This window comes from Chelmon rostratus, chromosome 12, assembly GCF_017976325.1.
Source record: "Chelmon rostratus isolate fCheRos1 chromosome 12, fCheRos1.pri, whole genome shotgun sequence".
NCBI lineage: Eukaryota > Metazoa > Chordata > Actinopteri > Chaetodontiformes > Chaetodontidae > Chelmon > Chelmon rostratus.
In genome coordinates this window covers 21,813,117-21,831,062 of record NC_055669.1, presented here as the reverse complement: position 1 = coordinate 21,831,062, position 17,946 = coordinate 21,813,117, and the positions used below count along the sequence as shown (strand labels likewise).

The 17,946-nt window shown below is 39.3% G+C and overlaps 1 protein-coding gene across 1 annotated transcript in view; it reads right to left on the bottom strand.

Annotated features, from left to right (window-relative positions):
• The window catches only part of tesk2 (testis associated actin remodelling kinase 2), a 31,265-nt gene extending 15,076 nt beyond the window's left edge, over positions 1 to 16,189 (bottom strand). The window contains exons 1-5 of the mRNA XM_041949995.1: positions 15,815 to 16,189; positions 11,445 to 11,881; positions 10,390 to 10,509; positions 5,332 to 5,453; positions 2,708 to 2,756 (exon numbers count right to left, since the gene is read on the bottom strand). Of these exons, the coding sequence (XP_041805929.1) occupies positions 2,708 to 2,756; positions 5,332 to 5,453; positions 10,390 to 10,509; positions 11,445 to 11,567 (414 nt within the window). The 5' untranslated portion in view covers positions 11,568 to 11,881; positions 15,815 to 16,189. The remainder of the gene's footprint in view (positions 1 to 2,707; positions 2,757 to 5,331; positions 5,454 to 10,389; positions 10,510 to 11,444; positions 11,882 to 15,814) is intronic.
• Between the last annotated feature and the right edge of the window lie 1,757 nt (positions 16,190 to 17,946).

Genomic DNA, 17,946 nt, shown 5'->3' with positions numbered 1-17,946 from the left:
ACATTAAAACAGGAAAAAAGCAATTAGCGTGATCAAAATCACAGCCTTGGAACTGCAGCCAATGACGTGACAACTAACGGATGCCTGTTGTCATAGCAACAACACGCTCAGGAAGATTTCAGAAAGTCAGCAATCAGAAAAACGATGACTGTCAGAGCAAGCAATGTAAAGATATGACACAGTAACAGAGCTCAAAGAAACTCTGATATCAACCCTCAACACAGTCTGACAGAACTTAGCATTAGCCAACCGACAAAACTAAAATTACACCCATTTGGCTGATGGATCAATGGACAGGTTACGGTTGCTTGTGGAAGACAGTTATCCATGACTATCCAATGGTATTGTGCGTTCCCAACGTCACACATGTGATCTGGCTCACACTTCCCTGGTCACGGTAAGGAGCTGTATAGATGTGTGCATGTCACATTGGGGGTTGGGGGGCATAGGAGGGCATGACAATTAATTTCTTTTGAATGGGAGCCATGATCTAAAAGACATTGAGAACCACTGCACTGGATTATTCCCTACATCTTCCAGAGTCGTCAAAGGCTAATTTTCATTTATCACACTACCTTTCATCATTCCCTAATAACTACAAACGTACATTCTACACGTCAGGTACATCTTTTCAAGAAGAACAACACATGTAAACTTTCTCTGTTCTTAATGCTAACATTACTCATAAAAAGCTACAGATTCAGACTCATCTACCAAGTGTTTAGGAGAAAAAGTGCTTTATCAAACAGTTTTCTTTTTCCTACTTTTTATTTTGTATTAGTTTGTGCATTTGCATGTGCCTGTGCGTGAGGGACGCTGAGTTTGTTGAGGTAGCTTGGGGCCGTGCAGTAACTTAATTCTCCATTTCCTCTAGCATGGCCTCATAGTGGGGGTCAGGTAACAAAACAGCATGAGCTGTTGCTTCCAGGGTCTGAGCATTCAGTCTGGTCCTGACACGACACAACAGGATGTGTTTACTCTGCAGCAGGAATACAAGACCTACCGCAGAGTGCGTGCATGTATATGCGTATGTGTGTCTTACAAGGCATGGATTCACTTTGCAACTACAGCATAGGAAGAAGTCTGTGTGTGTGTGTGAATTTGGTATCTTAAGATGTGTGATGTCTTACGCAACTGCAGAAAGTTGGTGTTTGTCTTCGTCAAAGCTACAATAAGCACATTCACTGTGCAATGCAACAGTGTAATCAAGTACATATGTGTGTGTGTGTGTGTGTGTGTGTGTGTGTGTGTGCGCCTGGAAGCATCTTTGAACAATATATGCTTTCTTCAGAGAGAGATGAATTGTGCGTTTTGTACTATTTGTCCACATTTACATATACAACCCCGACTGGAAGAAAGTTGGGACATTGCGTAAAGTGAAAATAAAGAATGCAATCCTTCGCAAATGAACTGTGTTTACTGACAGTTTTACAAAATGTTCCTCAGCCCATGCAGTAACATCCTTTATACAATCGTGTGAGTGGTATAATGCATGAAGGAGAAGCAGCAATTCCTCATTCAAGAAGTTGTAACCAGAATGCTTAGGTTTTATTTGAAAAATAGCTTAATAACAAAGAGATTATCAAAATAGTTGCTGATTTTTCCGTTAATCAGATTATCAATTAATCAACTAATTATTATAGTTATTCCAGAAATTCTCCTTTATCTTATTAAAACTCTCATATTTATATATATATATTTAGAATCCATCATTTAGCATTGAGTCCAACATTATGAAAATAAAATCATACCCAGCTAATGGCTCTGAATAAATTGAGGAATATTTGCAGACATGTTTTTCAGACTAGTGATTTATAATTTTACTTGTGGTCCTGAGTTGTATTAAGCAGATGTTACTAAAAATCTTGACAGAAGCTCACTACATCCACACAAGCTGCACAAATATCCTCTTTCACAGTCTGTCAAAGTGTGCCTGCTTCAAATTGGGTCAGTGTATTTTAGAGCAAAAAATAAAAAATAAAAAATTTTAAGAGTAGAAGGCACTATTAACAACAACAACAATCCCATATTAATTAGGTTTCAGGTTATATTTACCCTTTGTACCGCGCATTCTCTTCTAAGTAAAAGCGAATTAGGCCTGACCTTCTGCACAACTCGCTTTTCCATTAAGGAGCTAAATATATCAACTGCTAATCAAGCATTTTCAGTGACAAATTAATGATTATCACAAACAAAAATTATTCTGTCCCTCTCTCTCTTCCACACACAGATGCACATGGAGATGAATATACACAGGTTAAAAATAGGTTTTGTGCAGCACAGAAAATATTGCTCACTGTAACCCTAATGGTTCATGTCCTAACATTAAGCATCTCTGGAGGATTTTATTAGCTGCCTGTATCAAATTCTCCCTCCCTGTTTCTCCCTCTCTCTCTTACACAAATACACAGCCTAAGTGCTATGTATGCGTGAGAACATTCAGTTCTCTTGGTTTCCACAATTACAGGCTAGTGCCATTCCATGTTGCGTTCATGGATGACGTGATGTTCACCTGTTGGAAATGGTACAAATGTATACAAACACGTGGGTGTATCAGTTCTCACATTCACATGCAGGCACAAGAAGTACTAAAGCATAGGCACACCAGTGCACTACCTTTCATTAGAAGAGACACTTTGATCTCACATATCATTGGTTTGTACACAAGCTTTAATGTGAAATGGTGTGTTTGTGTGCATTTTCCTACCTCTGTCAGAGCGTGAAGCTGGCCCTCATGGACACACACTCCCTTGAACCTGCAAAACCACAAAAGAAATGCAAGATGAAGTTCTCATAATGTCATGATTTAACCTTCGAGACAACATGACATTTGCTAGAATTTGATAAGAAAGAATGAAATCAGAGCATTGAGGCTGACACACAGACACGTCTTACTTATCTTCACAATCTACAGAAAAGTTGGGAGAAAACCCAGTACAGAGAGCTTTTAGTTTCTTTTAGTTCAAACACTTGGTCCACAGGGCCTTATCAATTAAAACAATGTGGAAATATCAAAACAAAACACTTAGTTGCCCTCCTGTGGGTAAACAGAGAAAGCAGGAAGAATAGTTAAGAAAAGATTAAGATTCCAGCAAACAAGACCAGACAAGTGATTACTGCAAGACTGTCTGCTAACAGGAGGATAATAACAGCTCACCTGCATTCCATCCATTTCTTCCCCTACCTATCAATTGCTATGATCTTAAGAAACAGAAACAGAATCTTCCAACTGTTCTTTCACTTCTGTATATAATTCCATTTCCATGTGGTATTTTTTTACCAACAGACAAAAAAAATGCTTTGTTTTAGCTCGATGACAATGTCTTTTTGTTATTGGATGGGTTTTAGAGAATCACCAAAAGCCCAAAGGCTGGAAAATATCCTTAACACACGAAGGACCATGCAGTCCTTCTGCTAAAGTGAAACAATGTGTGTGAGTGCGCAGAGCAACATATGAACCAACTTTGTTCACGCGCAGCATTGAAGACCTCATAATGCTGAAGGCAATGAAAAGGTCAACTTTGTGGGTCTTAGCGAACAATGAGCCCCTCAGTGTCTGCTTGTTAACACAAAGACACACTCACACAGTCCACTAGGCATGCTCAACAAAGATGGCATTGTAAAAGATACTTTGCATGTGTGTGCAAGGACACGCACACACAGATATTTCTGCATGTATGTGCATGTTCATAAACACACAGTCTCCCACTCAGGAGTCCAGAGCAGAATGTGAACTTGTTTAGACAAAAAAAAAAAATATTCACAATATAAATGAAATTGCACAGATTTGGATTCTATTTGCAATAAAGTTTTATTTTGTTTATGACTTCTCCTTCTCCAATCATGAAATGCAAGACATGTTTACTTGTATAGCACCTTTTAAATATACAGGCAGATCAAACCTTCTGAAGTGGAGAAGTGAATTAGAACAAGATTAAAAAACATAGCAGAAAAGTAAAGTGCAATCAGTAAATATTTAAAATTAGTGTGAGTCAGGCGAGTAGGTGAAATGTAATCCTGTCAGTTCCTTCAATTTATACTTAATTAATTATTAAATAGCTAAAATGAAGATAAAACGAAAAAAGCATTTTTACCCCTGCAGCCTTAACTTTTAGGCTCCAGTGTGTGTATTTATGGCACCTTGGCTGGTTCTGGGGATCCATGATTTCTGGTTGTGAAATATTTAACTATAGCTTTGGATGCTGTTGCTTCTGTTGTTTCACAAATCAAATCCAACTCAGACTCAGTGAATCAATTGATGTCATCAGAGATATCAACAGTGGTGTCCTTGAACGTGCTCCAAACTGCATCATGTTGTGCAGACTGCAGGGCAGCCCCTGATTGGCCAAACCATTTCCCTATCCTGATGAGAGGCTCGTAGTCATGTTATCATTGTCCATTATCATTCACAAAAAGTTCAACTAATGTTTGTACAGAATAACAAAACATGAAGAGTAAAAATTAGCATAAATTTGGTAAATTGGAGAGGAGAGGGGACTGGATAATAATGTCACTTAAGAGAAATGTGCAAGGGGTTCACACAGCACACAATTTGTCTGACCAATAACTGACTGGAATCTCTAAAAAATTAACCTGATTGTTCATAGCCTTGTCCCTTTCCCTTGTGACAGAAAGGGTCCTCCTCGCTTTTCGCCTCTAGGCAGCTGCTGCAGCTCTAACAGGAGCTGGCAGTTTAGAAAATCCATTGTTAATAGGCTCTGTGTTTGACACAGTTTCTAGCCAACCCCAAAGGAAACAGGTCACAACCACAGGCTCATGAGCAAGTGAGAGAAGTGAGACATAGGGGTAAACGCAGATAGTAAGATGGTATATATTTAATGAGGAAGTGGCAGGTGTTATAAGAAATGACTAATATAATGCGTGACGTCATTTGCCTGGAAATAATGAGTATTTACTTTTTATTTATTATTAGCAGAGTGACCTAAAATGTTAAGCCTTAAAATAAGCTTACTGAGAATTTATGAAAGTGAGTCCATTCTAAGTTATTACTGGCATCTTATTGTTGAATCTCTTATAATGAACTGACACATAACAGGCTTTTTGGATTAGTCCTTCAAACAAGCTAAAAGGAAATCATTACCAGTAATCAATTTCTTACAGACTTATCATGTTTTACAAAGTTGCTGATGTTAAGCTACAATGCAATGGTCAAACAGAACAACAAAGAGAAAGATAATCATATTGTTTTGGAAAGAATAGAAAAGGATCAAATCAAAAATTCAATGAAAGTTGCACACTGATACACAACAACAGCTGAAATTTTTTAGTATTAAGTCAGTCAGTGAGTTAGTCACTTATTCAGGCACCAACCTGAGTATGCTTGGATGTGAAAGCCGGTTCATTAGTTGGACCTCTCTCAACATGTTAGCTCTGTTGCTGCTGAGCTTGTTCATCTTCAGTGCCATTACTTGGTCTGAAGCTCGATGGCGTACCTGTAAAACAGTCAAACGATGCCACATTTCAACATGCAAATCCAGTCACGTGCAACCAAACAAAAGCTAAATTGTAATACAGTGTCTGGGCTATATTAAATATATTCTGTTGTCTGCAAAAACTGGGCTTGTAAAACACGTTGAGTTAACACAGATTTTTTATTAATATTTAGCTTGAGTCAATGTGGGTGGGCCTTTAACAGCTTGAAGCACTGCTCTTTTATAGTGGATACAAAAAACAATATCTGGCTTATGCAGCAAGAAAACAAAGGAAGCAGAAAAGGAAGGCAGGACATAAAAGAGAACTGAAATGAGGTCAGTCACTGCTGACCAGCCATGACAAAATAGATGTGTCCATCCAGAGCTGCACAATCAATTTTGTATTATTGTGCACTGGGATTTTAGCTTCCATCTAATTGTTAGATGGCAGTGGCATCACCATCCATCCATCCATCCATGGATGGCTGGAGCCTATGTCGGCATGCCTTGGGTGGAAGGCAAGTGTAGACAGGTCACGGCATGAAGACAACACTACACAACAGTACACGTGTGGTGTTTCTCAAATCGTCGGAGTTATAATATTAATGAACTACAAAAATGATCATAGTGTATTATAAAAGAAGGCAATGTTAGATACAAACATTACCTGGTTATAAATTCCATAGTTCTCTGAGCAGAAGATGGTATTGTGATAATGGGTTTCAACAGTAAGCCTTACATGACAAAACATTTAAAAACACACCTAACATGCCCTTTTATATCCTTCTTGATAAGCAGTCTCATGTGTTCAGGAGTGAATTTAAAATCAAAGATTTGATTTTGGAGTAATTACAAACACACTAAAAATAACAGCAGTCCATTTCACAGAGTGAAAAGGCCTCTGAAAGAGAACTAAACACATTTAATCTCTCAATTCGAGCAAGTGCAAATGGGTTTTTTAAATAAATGTTGGTTGCTATTAAAGACAGGGCTTAAAAAGTAACCACCATCAACCAATCACCAACAGTAACCCTGCTGCATGTGCATTCATTGCCCCTATCTCTTCACAGCCATTGAAATAGCAAGGTGACCTGAAGCACCTCACCATAGGTTTCAGAAATACCACAACGCAGAACATTAATAACCACGAATTCTGCTGAAAGCTCTCATATGCATGCAAATAGGAAACATCATCCTGCAAACCACACAGGGTAGCACATGAAATGACAGAGCTGCTGCAGACACATCTCTCTACCTACACTTGCTAACTCACTTCCTGACAGCAGAGACATAATTAGACCATGATACAGGGTTTAATCCTGTAGTTTGAAAAGGCTAAATTGATACCCCTGTGTGTATAGGTAGACAGCCTTCAGCAACAAAGAGCGTATTGAAACATTATCAAGAGCTCTAGCTAAGGAATAAAGTACATGAAGAGGCATCATACATGCATGCAAAACATAGCTGCATACTGCCACATTATAAACCAACACCTTGACTATCTAAACCACACCAGACATTAGACATAAAATGAGAGGTGTCAATGCTGCTAATGTGCACTTGTGATATGCTCAGTAGTGAAGAACAAAAATGATAATATATGATTAGATAAACTATGTATCACTTGACAAAAATGGTGGAACATGATTTGGATAGCCCACGTTTCTTGCAAACAGCTCGCTCACAAGAAAGTAATACAGGGGAGAAAAATCCTAAAAAAAACTTGATGCTGCCAAAGAGACAGTGGGCAGCTTTGAACAATGTACAATGGTTCTTTTACATCCGTCCATCATCACATCTACGTTACAGTGGTGACACAATGGATGGGCAGTATCACTGATTGGAGCAAAGATTATCACACAAAACTGTGTTAACTTCACACAAAACTGTGTACTGCAAGATCCTGGATTTTGATTCAGATTGTGAGCGTTTTCTCTGTATGCTTCTCTCTGTCTGTCTCACACATACAAGCACAAAAATGGCTCTGTTCAAGTTCAAAGGAAGGGGCCTGGCTATGAGAGACGACAGTCTTCACCGCAGGACAGCAGAAACAACAGATGGCCACTCCTCTGAAGGCCTCCTCCCCCACATCCGTCTATCCATCCCCGACCCCCCGTTCCTCACTCTTCACATCCCCCCATCTGCATTTAGTCCTGATCCCCCTCTTTCTCCTCCTCACTGTGGCCTCCAACAAACCATCATGTCTAATCCTCATCTTCCCCAGCAGTCACCCCAAGTTCTTCTTTTTCTCTTCTTGCCCCTTGCCTGTCTTCTCTATGGTCTTGCACTCTCACCTCTCTAACATCTCCTATTTTCACCACTGCGTATTTCTGGAAAACATACCTTCAGTGTCCTTGTCGTCTACACCATTTCTCCCATTTTATCTCCTCCCTCTAAGTCAAGCTCTACACAGCCTCTAAATCACTTCCCTCTCCAGGACTCCTCTTCATCCCCTCTTTACCCCTTATCTGCTCCCCCTCCCATATATTCCATAAACTCCTAAAACTGCCTTTCAACCACCATTTTTCACCCCCTTCAACAGTCTTGCCACCCCAGCTCTCCACCATCAAAAGCTGTTTCCCCGCTGGTTCCTCCTCCCCTTACCCTCAACCTCTAGCACCATTAATTTCAACGCCTTTTTGTTCCTATCTCTATCTGTCATTCTCCTTGACTATAGGCTTTTCATGATTCTGCTCCACTTCCCTTTCTCTCTCTGTTTACCTATGCATTCCTTTCCCTCACAAAAAAAAGTATGAAGAGATATTTCCATTACTCAATGACCAGGGTAACCACACACAGGAAGCATAGTCCATGAACAAGTGCTGTTTACCTTGATTATGCATGTTGGAAGTTTAAATCTTGTCTCAACATTTATTACAGCCAAATTAGTCTTAAACAGTCAAGATATGTACTTAAGTGGTCCATCCCAGGATAAGATGAAGAAAAACACAAAGACAGGGTCAAAGCTGCTTCTATACAATTTTTTCCCCTCACTTTGAACCGCAATCAATTAATACTGTCTAAGGGCCATTACAGAGGTATGATCCAACTATTAGCCTTCATTTTTCTAATTATTAGCACTGTGCAGTCCACATGTAGCTTTAAGAACGCCAACATTAACATCAGCAAACACAATTTAATTTAGACAAGATATGGTCGACAACTTATACTGCCTGTATCGCAACGTTTCCATCCTAACAATAAATGATTTGATTAATTGCTTTGCATAGTTTGATTAAGTGTTTTGCATACTGTGCGTCCAACAGTGTTTACAACGACCTATAGAATAATAACTTTAAAATGCCTTATGGTGTTTTATATAATATCTATGGAGAGAGGAGAATGTAACTGGCATGGCAGAAAGTCGTGGACGGTACTAGCTTGGTACTGAGCTTTTCACCTCAAATACTGAGGTTGAAATGCAATTTTCATATAGCAAAGTGATTAATCCAAAGCGATCATAGTTGTCTCAGTCACTGACACATGCGGTAAATGTGGATATCATTACTTAAAACTGCTGGCTGTTTATTTGTGGTGCTCTGTGTTCGCTCACTTTCAGCACTGTGCGTTATGAATAAGCTCTTGTGTTTACATCGCCCACAATGGTGTGTTTTTGACAGCTGGCATACCCAGAACACAATGGGTGTGATGGACAAATTTGGCTTAATATGATAAAAATCAATTAAATGTCATTAAAATACTAAATATCACCAATAGCTGTCAGACACCATCAACAATTTCATCAATAAGCCCATCACCAAGTTGTAGCCTGACAGAGGGACACAAGGGACGCTGAATTTCAAACCAGTTCACTAATCCAATAGAGATCTAGTTCTAAATAGATGAGCAGTTGCGGACTTATCATGTGTGCTAAGACCACATCGAAATCCCAATATACACAGAGTGGAAATAAAAATAAAAACTGCATTATAAAGTAATCTGACACAACAAATGATGTGAAATGAAACTGAGCCTGGCTTAATGTCATTCAAAACCTTCTAGGCCATTACTTTAATTAATCAGATTATTTCCCTTCATGTACACATAAAAGACCTGAACCCCTCCCCCATACCTGTTAACTTTATCCTGCATGTTAACCCTTTATATGACTAGAGGTCAGTCTTGCATGTACACAGTGGTGAGCACACAAATCAAACCAAAAAGTCACTGACTAAACACACAGAAAACATGTATCCACTAATCAGCAACAAACCAACTTCAAATGAAATGCTATCAGTCTATGCGCAGTCCTTTTACACTGCCCCCCCTAAACCAATCTGAGCCATGCCAAAAATTCACAGAGTCATGGTGGCCTTGTTAATAAAACCAACAAGAAGAGATAAAGGAAATTGAATTTCTCTGATGGTTGTTCACTTTGTGCAGCCACTAACTAACTAATAACACCAATTGTGCTTGTGTGACTCCCATTCACGTGCCTGGAGGGGGAGGGAATAAACTAACAGGGTTAACAGCCCTGTGGTGTAGTGATGTCTTTGAAGTGACTGCAGTATAACGTGACCTAAAAGTGTCCAGAAAAGACGACCGAGATACAGTAGATCAGCCTTTGACCCACCAAGCATACAAGATCAAATGAAATGGAAAATGACATTGGATTTTACAGTCTCATCATACATGCATGCCATTTGGGTCATGCACAGTACGTTCCCTTTTATTCCTACGGTATTCTAATCTTGATTATTGCACAAAAGGCACTAGCATGACTGTTGTCATGCGGCAGGGGAAAATAAATCAATTCTGAGGTCAAATGAGTATGCGTGATCTGAGAGACTGTCTGATCTATCATAAACCACCATGGATGGATGGATGGATGAACGAAACAAATGGATTGATGAAAAGGGCAGAATACAAAGTCAGGCAAGGAAGGAGAAAATCAAAGACAGACAGGAAGCCCGGAAAAGAGAGGAGGAAAAAAATTTAACCACTGATTTCCACCCACCTTGAAGACATCAGAGAAGAATCCAGAGCCGATCCATTCACAGGTGAAGTCATCAAGGCGTGTAAGACAGGAGAAGGCACTGATGAGGGCTCTGTAGGATGATGGCCACACCCTGCCCACCTGGAGAAGACAGGAACAGACTGGTATCAACAGGTTGAGATGAAGTCTTTATGTGATGGGCATGCTGTAGGACCACTGCTACAACTTGCTTATTCTTTGAAGAAAAATGAGTCCCAACTACCACAAGTCTCAGTTTAAACATAACCATTTTTAATATCTATGCTTAACAAAACACAGCCACTTTGAATCTTATACCTAAATCGAGCTTCCTGGTTTTCCAATTACTGTGCTTGTGATGAGATCCAAATTTTTCAAAGAGTTGCAGATCTTCAGTGAAACCTGGATGAAGTGTGTCATACATTACTGCTTTCTCATTCACAGAGCTGATGCAATTCATTGTTTCATTCATTGTGACAACTGATTAGTAATTTCAGTTACTTTGTAGCAAAATTACAAAACATTTGTTGGTCCAAGCTTCTAAATTATGTGGTTTTGCGATAGCAAACTGAAAATCTTTGGGTTTAAGTTAGTTGCAGTCCTACTTTTGGCTCACTGCGCTACTTCTCAATTCACTTGCTGTTTTTGGTCATTTTGTTTTATTATTTCTTGTGCACACAACACGCTATAAAATAATCTTTATGTAACTGGCAACAACTAGATCAGGAGGTAAACAACAAGACTCATTAAACCTCACACAATGTATGACTGATTTTTCCTCCTGACTGTGGACAACAACTCACCCAGACTTGAACTAACTCAGTCCAACTTGGTCTGATCATTCCAATCAATCAATAGTAGCCCCTCATACATTTTGTGTATGTATGAGAACTCTGCATTGTTGTTTTTTTTTTTTCATATTTTTCTCTATCAAAAGATGCACAGAGAGTGGAAACAATACAATTAATTAACACTAACACTTTTTGATCTCTTAATACTTGCGCAGGATCCCTGTACACTGTAATGCCTGCTCTGCAAAATGAAGAGTAATCACTGACCTGTGAAGGGGGGTTCATGCCCATCTCACCGACCCCTATCCCTCCAATTACATCTCCGTCCTCATTGATACGTTCTGGACGTGTAGGAAACCCAGCAATGGAGTTGCGTTTATTCCGGTCCATGGTGATGTATAAGATGGTGATACCAGTGAGGGTAATGTGGGCCTTTTCTGTAATGTATCCACATGACAAGAGGACTAGATCGTTTTAATGGGTTCCACGGCAGCACAGAATTTACCAGCTTGTGTCCTGGGAGAAAATGTCACACACGTAGACTTCAGTTTAAAATTGTGCTTGGAGAACCCCTGGTGACACACCCTGGCTGGATCCAAGATGTTTCCTACTAGTCCAGTTCCCTCACAGCTTGTAACTGGGGAGTCCACCAGGATGACAAACTTTTCACATGTTTGATGGATGTATGGTGAGCCATTGGAGACCTAGAGAAAGTAAAGAAAAGAAAAATTAATGAAGGGTCATTACTGTGGTTTCATATGTGAATCGTAGTGTCACAGAAAAGAGTTGACATTTAATAAATTACAATCGCATTCACTTCAACTCTGGAAAAAAAGATAGAAACAAAAGCTGCCATGCTATTCTTTCTTGAATAGTCCGGCTATTTAATAGCAGCAGCTGTAGTTGTAGACTGTGCCTGTGTGTCTTACGACAGATGAGACAAGCCAGTATTGCTCAACAGGCCCAAATGTAATGGCTGTAATAGGGGCCGATTGTCCAATTATGGGAGATTAGCCAAGGAATAGCACAGGTCCTGGACCCTTCTGCCATCCAAAACAAAATCAGCAGGGTACAAAGGGTAACAGGAACGGAAGACTGTGGCTAAAGGTCTTTTTTACACTCATAAACAATGTGGCTTTCATATCTAACTTTGAAGAACACTTATTCCAGAGAGAGATCTCCTCAGTTGATAAGACATGTTGAGTCTGGTTATGAATATTTTTTCCAATACTTTGAAAGAAAAGTGGAGGAGCACTATATTGAAAAACACATTCCTTTTCCCTGAGACAGGAGAAAAAAATATCCTTGCAGCTATTTTTCTCTTCAAAGACAGTTTAAGGAATATGTTTTGCACTGAGTAATAACACCTTATTATTGAGCTTCTTACGCACAACTGTTGCATAAGATAATGAGTGAAGCAGCCTTTAATTAAGATTAAAACTAACTGAAGAGAAATGTCCTTTCCCAAAAAGCTCTGAAGATCCTGATTGGCAGCTGACCAACAGGTAGCATGGACAACTGCATCAATAATTTGTAAACGTACTGTTCCTAAATTTATTTGGAGATAATGCACTATATTACAAATCACAAAATAATACATTATGCCAAATATCCAAAACATATAAGCTGTAGTTTTTCTTTAACAGTAAAATGTGACACAAAATGACAGATGACAGATGTACGCCTACGTATTTCAGCAAAGGAAAATAAGAAAAAGATGTACATTTTCCTATTTTAGCAACCTTCATGGCTATTTGAGCAGAGATTTCTGAGTTTATGAGGCGCATTTTAATGGCCCACGCACTTTGCCATCAATGTAGATACAGGGTTTACAAGGTGCAATGAACGCACCATAAAGTCCCTGTCCCTGTCCCTGTCTCTGTGACACAGACACAGAGACAGGGACCAGACAACAGCCACAAGCAGCATGGCAGTAAATGTCATGTGTGGCAGTAGAGCTGGGCAATAAATCAATTAAATTGATTCATGTGAAGATACGTCTTTAAACGAAAAAAAAAAAAAACAAATAGCTGAATCACAAAATTGCTGACACAATCTCATTCATTTTTTTCATTTTAGTAAGGAAAATGCTTATTTTATTTGTATCTTGGGCTTTCTCTTGGTCACCCAGCCCTTTGCAGCAGATAACGTTCTGAGTTTCACCGGGGATGACTACAACACAGCAGGATTTTTGCATCTTGAGATGCAGAGTAGTATTACCAGACAGGACGAGCCATGGCCAGCTGGTTAGCATGTTAACTTCAGAAGATATCTCTGCAACACAATACATCGATGCCTATGAGGTAACATGAGAACTGTTACCTCTTCACATTCTGTTGATGTTGGCTCATTTTTGTTCCACTAAAAATCTGGCTATATCTGACACAGAAATCTAACTTGAAGTGCTTTTCAAATGAAATGACAGAGAGTAAACAATGACTTAATTTTCCTTTTTGGTTAAACTATTCCTTTAGACACTTGTGTCTCACAATGAGCTCATGCATATCATAAAATAAGGAACAGAGTTCACTCTATCACTTTTATATTCTACAAAGCCTGGCATTGTGGACTCTGACATTTCCATTCACACACTCAGCACTAACACACTGCAGTCATATATGTCAGGTGGAATCAGAAATATAGTAGTACATTATAATAGTTCAATGAAAACGGATTTGAGTATATGCCCCAGTTGCTCGGCATAAAGTAAGAGGGACCCTGATTTAAAAGAAATACACTTAAAGAACCAACATCAAACCAAAGCAGAAACACAAAAGCCAATCTTAGGCTAAGAGGTCTCATAAGATCAGATCCTAAAAACAGCACTGAGATGCCACAGCCAGATTCTGCCTTGGTCTGTTAGCATTACATCACAGACACTAGACTCCTGGAGAGATACTGTAGACCTACTGGACGTTTTCTGACATCACTCTCTGTCCCAGCCACATCCTTAAAAGGCTTTTCATCCTCCTCTTTCTTCTTTCTCTCCAATGACACCTCATTTTCTGCCTTGTTGAAATGGTCCGGCCGAAATAAAAATGTGCCAAGAAAAATGCAAGCCACAAGTACTAGGCTGAGGCTTACTTTTCACATTTCAGTAGCTTTTCCATCTGAGAGCGTAACAGAGACACACATTTCATCTATGTCATAACTAAGCAGACAAGAATAGGTCGGCAAGCAAGATATAAATTCACCCTTGATCCACTAGCAGCAGCAGAGTATCCACACACCCACATCAGTGGTCAAATCAGCCCATACTGACTAAACACAAACTTCCCACGCTTGCTAGAACTTCAGTCATGTAAATGATGCAAACAAATAAAAACACTGAATCTGTGTTATTTTACAAGATACTCCTGGGGGCAAAACTCAACATTCAACCAGGATGATTTTCCCAGCCTAAAGCAGTATACTGACCACCAAGAGGACTTTACACCCACTTCTGCAGTAAACATTAGAAACACACATCTAGCATCATTCCATCAGCAAATAGCTCAACTACAGGGAAGGCATCCCTAGCCACATACTATACAGTAACTTTATACCATTAAAATATACATAACACAATGATGACCCTCAGTGAACTATGCTGCGGGAAATCCTTTTGATGCAATTGAGAGTTCATAGTAGCCACGGTAGTTCATTACTATATTTGTTTCCAAACTACTCCCTGTTGCCTACATATCCAAAGGCCCTGCATTTAAAACACCACAGCAAAGGGACTATGCATGGAAAAGGGTGGAATTTTAAAAGCCTGCCTTTTTTTTTGGTCTGTAAAATGTGGCCTGTTGCTACGCCAAAACAGATGGGACATCTCCAAAGCAGCCTCAGGCCACATGTTTTAACAGTAGTTGGGGGCCTGAACACTCTCCAGCTGTGTCCCGGTGGATTACAGACTAATAGAAAATGCCAGCAATAAATCAAAACTTAAGTGATGTTATAATGATAGGTTGCAGCGAGGCTTAGAGTGTCTCTGAAGGACGGGAGGTATTAAATGGGTGTGTGTGAATGTGTGTGAGAGACAGTTATTTGTTCATAGAGAAAGACGGTGTGCATGCATACCTGCATCAAAAAGATAAAAAACACGACTTAATCATACTGATCTGAGCATGAGTACATCATCTGATCCTTTATGCAAACTATTATTAAAACATTCTCAGAATAATTGTCCATGCTTTAGTCATTTGCTGACCTTGGTCCTGTGAGATAGTAGAGAGTTCACTAAAAGAGCAATCTTTGTCAAGTATTTGAGCAAGGTCACAAGCAACAAAAGTGAATAGAAGCCTCTTATCTGACTTCAATCTATTGAGGCAAACTGCCATGATATGTGAGCCGTTGCATACCTGTCATTCTTCATGGGTTTAAAGTAATGAATAAGTCCATGGGGCAGGCACCGTGGAAAAAAACCTGTCCATTATCTGGATACCATAGAGCTAATGAGTCGATGCTGCCAAAACAGCTTGATGCAATAAGTCATATTAAGCAGAGGTAGTTAGATGTAGAATTAACAGCTTGATCAACATTATTTGTTGGTAAAGTGTTAGTGCACGTCAAACAGAAAATGTAAACAAACCACAGCAGCAACAGTCAGTATTAGCGTTTAACGTTACTGCTCGAATGAAGTTGAGCTGACTTACCTGTTTTTATTTCATGGAGATATTTGCAAGAACAGTTCAAGCTGGGTTCCATTTCATTCCTTTCCCGGGTACCGTTAGCGTTTATCGACAGCAACAAACGGCAAACAGCAAAGTTGGTAACGCAGCTAGCTCAGTGACTAGCTGACTGGCTAGTTTGTCAACAAAACTCGAGCCAAGCAAAGAGCTAAGATTCACCAACACACACAAAACAGGAAGTTTTTTGTCGCGACGGTTTAAAAGTCCAAAGGCTGAACTGTCAAAGCGAACTCGAAGACTGTTTCAGTGCTTCTTACTTCCACAAGAGAGCAAAGTACGACGATTTTTGTACCGCCCGGGATAATATTTCAGACGACTGTTGCTGTTTGACAGCTCCGTAGCCTCCGCTCTCAATCGAGAACTCCCACATACCCCGCCCATGTCTGACTGACAGGTAAATGGGCCAATCAATGGTCAGGAATGTATGCGCGTGTGCGCCTTAAACTCTCAAACTGTGTTTTATATCAAACACAATAAAATACCTGTCTCAAGTATGTTAAAATAAATGAAATGAAAAGGGTTGATTTAAAAGAGAGAGATGCTCTGTTTACTCATAAAGAAAATTCAAGGGACAGAGTAATGAATGAATGAGTAATCAATGAGTAAACTTGTCAATGAGTTTTCAGGAATATTTATATGGCAATTCTCATACAAACGCATTTCAAAGTGCTTTTCAAGAAGAAAAAAGAGGCCGGCAGCAGCAAAACAGATGGAAAATAAGAAGAGCCAGAAGCGTTCCAAACAGTACAGAGAACGGAATAAATAGGCCTACGTAATGAGAATGCTAGACTGAATAAAAAGGCCAAATACTGAATGCCATCTTTTTTTATTTTTAAGACGTAATCACTCAAACATAATTTGACAGATGGCTAAATTTAAACAATCACGCCTTGTGGCAAACGTTTTCTGCAAAGCAATCTGCTTTGAGTAACAAAGGGCAGCACTCAGCCACTGCTTTGTTGCTTTTGTTGGATTCCGTCTTTATTGTGTCTTACCAAAGCTCTTTGATGTGCAACAAACTTGCACAACTTGATGGCATAGTCTTTTTTGTTTGTCTTTTATTAACCTATTATTTTTTCGGGTTTTCAGATTACTTTAACAGAACAGATGACCAGTGGTTAAGTGTTGCAACTTTTGAGAATGACTAAAATACAATCAAATATTTGGGGAGTTTATTGGCCAATAAACAAGTTATTTGAATGTGATTTATTTGATTCATCGATATGCATAGATCTAAAATGTATTTCATACACTTGCACTCAAAAACAGGCACACAACTGGCAAAGAAACTACAGGCAACCAAGTAAATTTAATAGAAACTCGGCTTTTATGCTGTCATGGAAGTAGAGCACCATCTAGTGGACAACATTTGGAAGCACACCACGCTCAAGCACACCAAAGTATGCCGCACACAGGTGTTCTTATCTGCTTTAAACATATGTATTTGGTGAAAGGTTAGAGATTACTTTTGGGGAAAAGGATTGCCTACCTGAATAGGTGTTGATACAGGATTGAAGCGCTGACAGATACATCACCTCAGCCACTCCCTCTGTGTGTCCTGTCAGAGTAACAAACAGGTCCACACATGTCTTTGTAGGATCATCTTATTGTTCTTGAAATCATGTGATCATTTCATCAGACCAGGCTGTAATCTGAGAGGGCCAGTGGAGAAATGTTCTGCCTCATGACAGACACTGGGTAATTCCAGTCACATTTCTTCTCAACTGTTCTACCTCTTATTCAAAATTGAGATAAATCTTATAATAGGCTATAAGTCATACGTATAATACAAGAATTTAGAGCATTGTTATTTGCTGTTATTGTCACTCAGTGTGTTTCGGATGAGCTGTCTTTGTTTTGGCCTCACAGGCTTGTTGATTTGCCCCAGAGATGGTTCACACAGTATTGCTAAAAAAATCTAATAATACATATTGGCAAAGCTGAACCAGCAACGGGGCGAATTATGCAACTATGAATGTAACGAAGTACATTTACACGCTCACATTTCACTCAAGCACTGTACTTCAGTACAAATTTGAGGTACTTCTACTTTACTTTAGTAGTTCTTTAGTATTACTTTTCATGTTACTTTACTT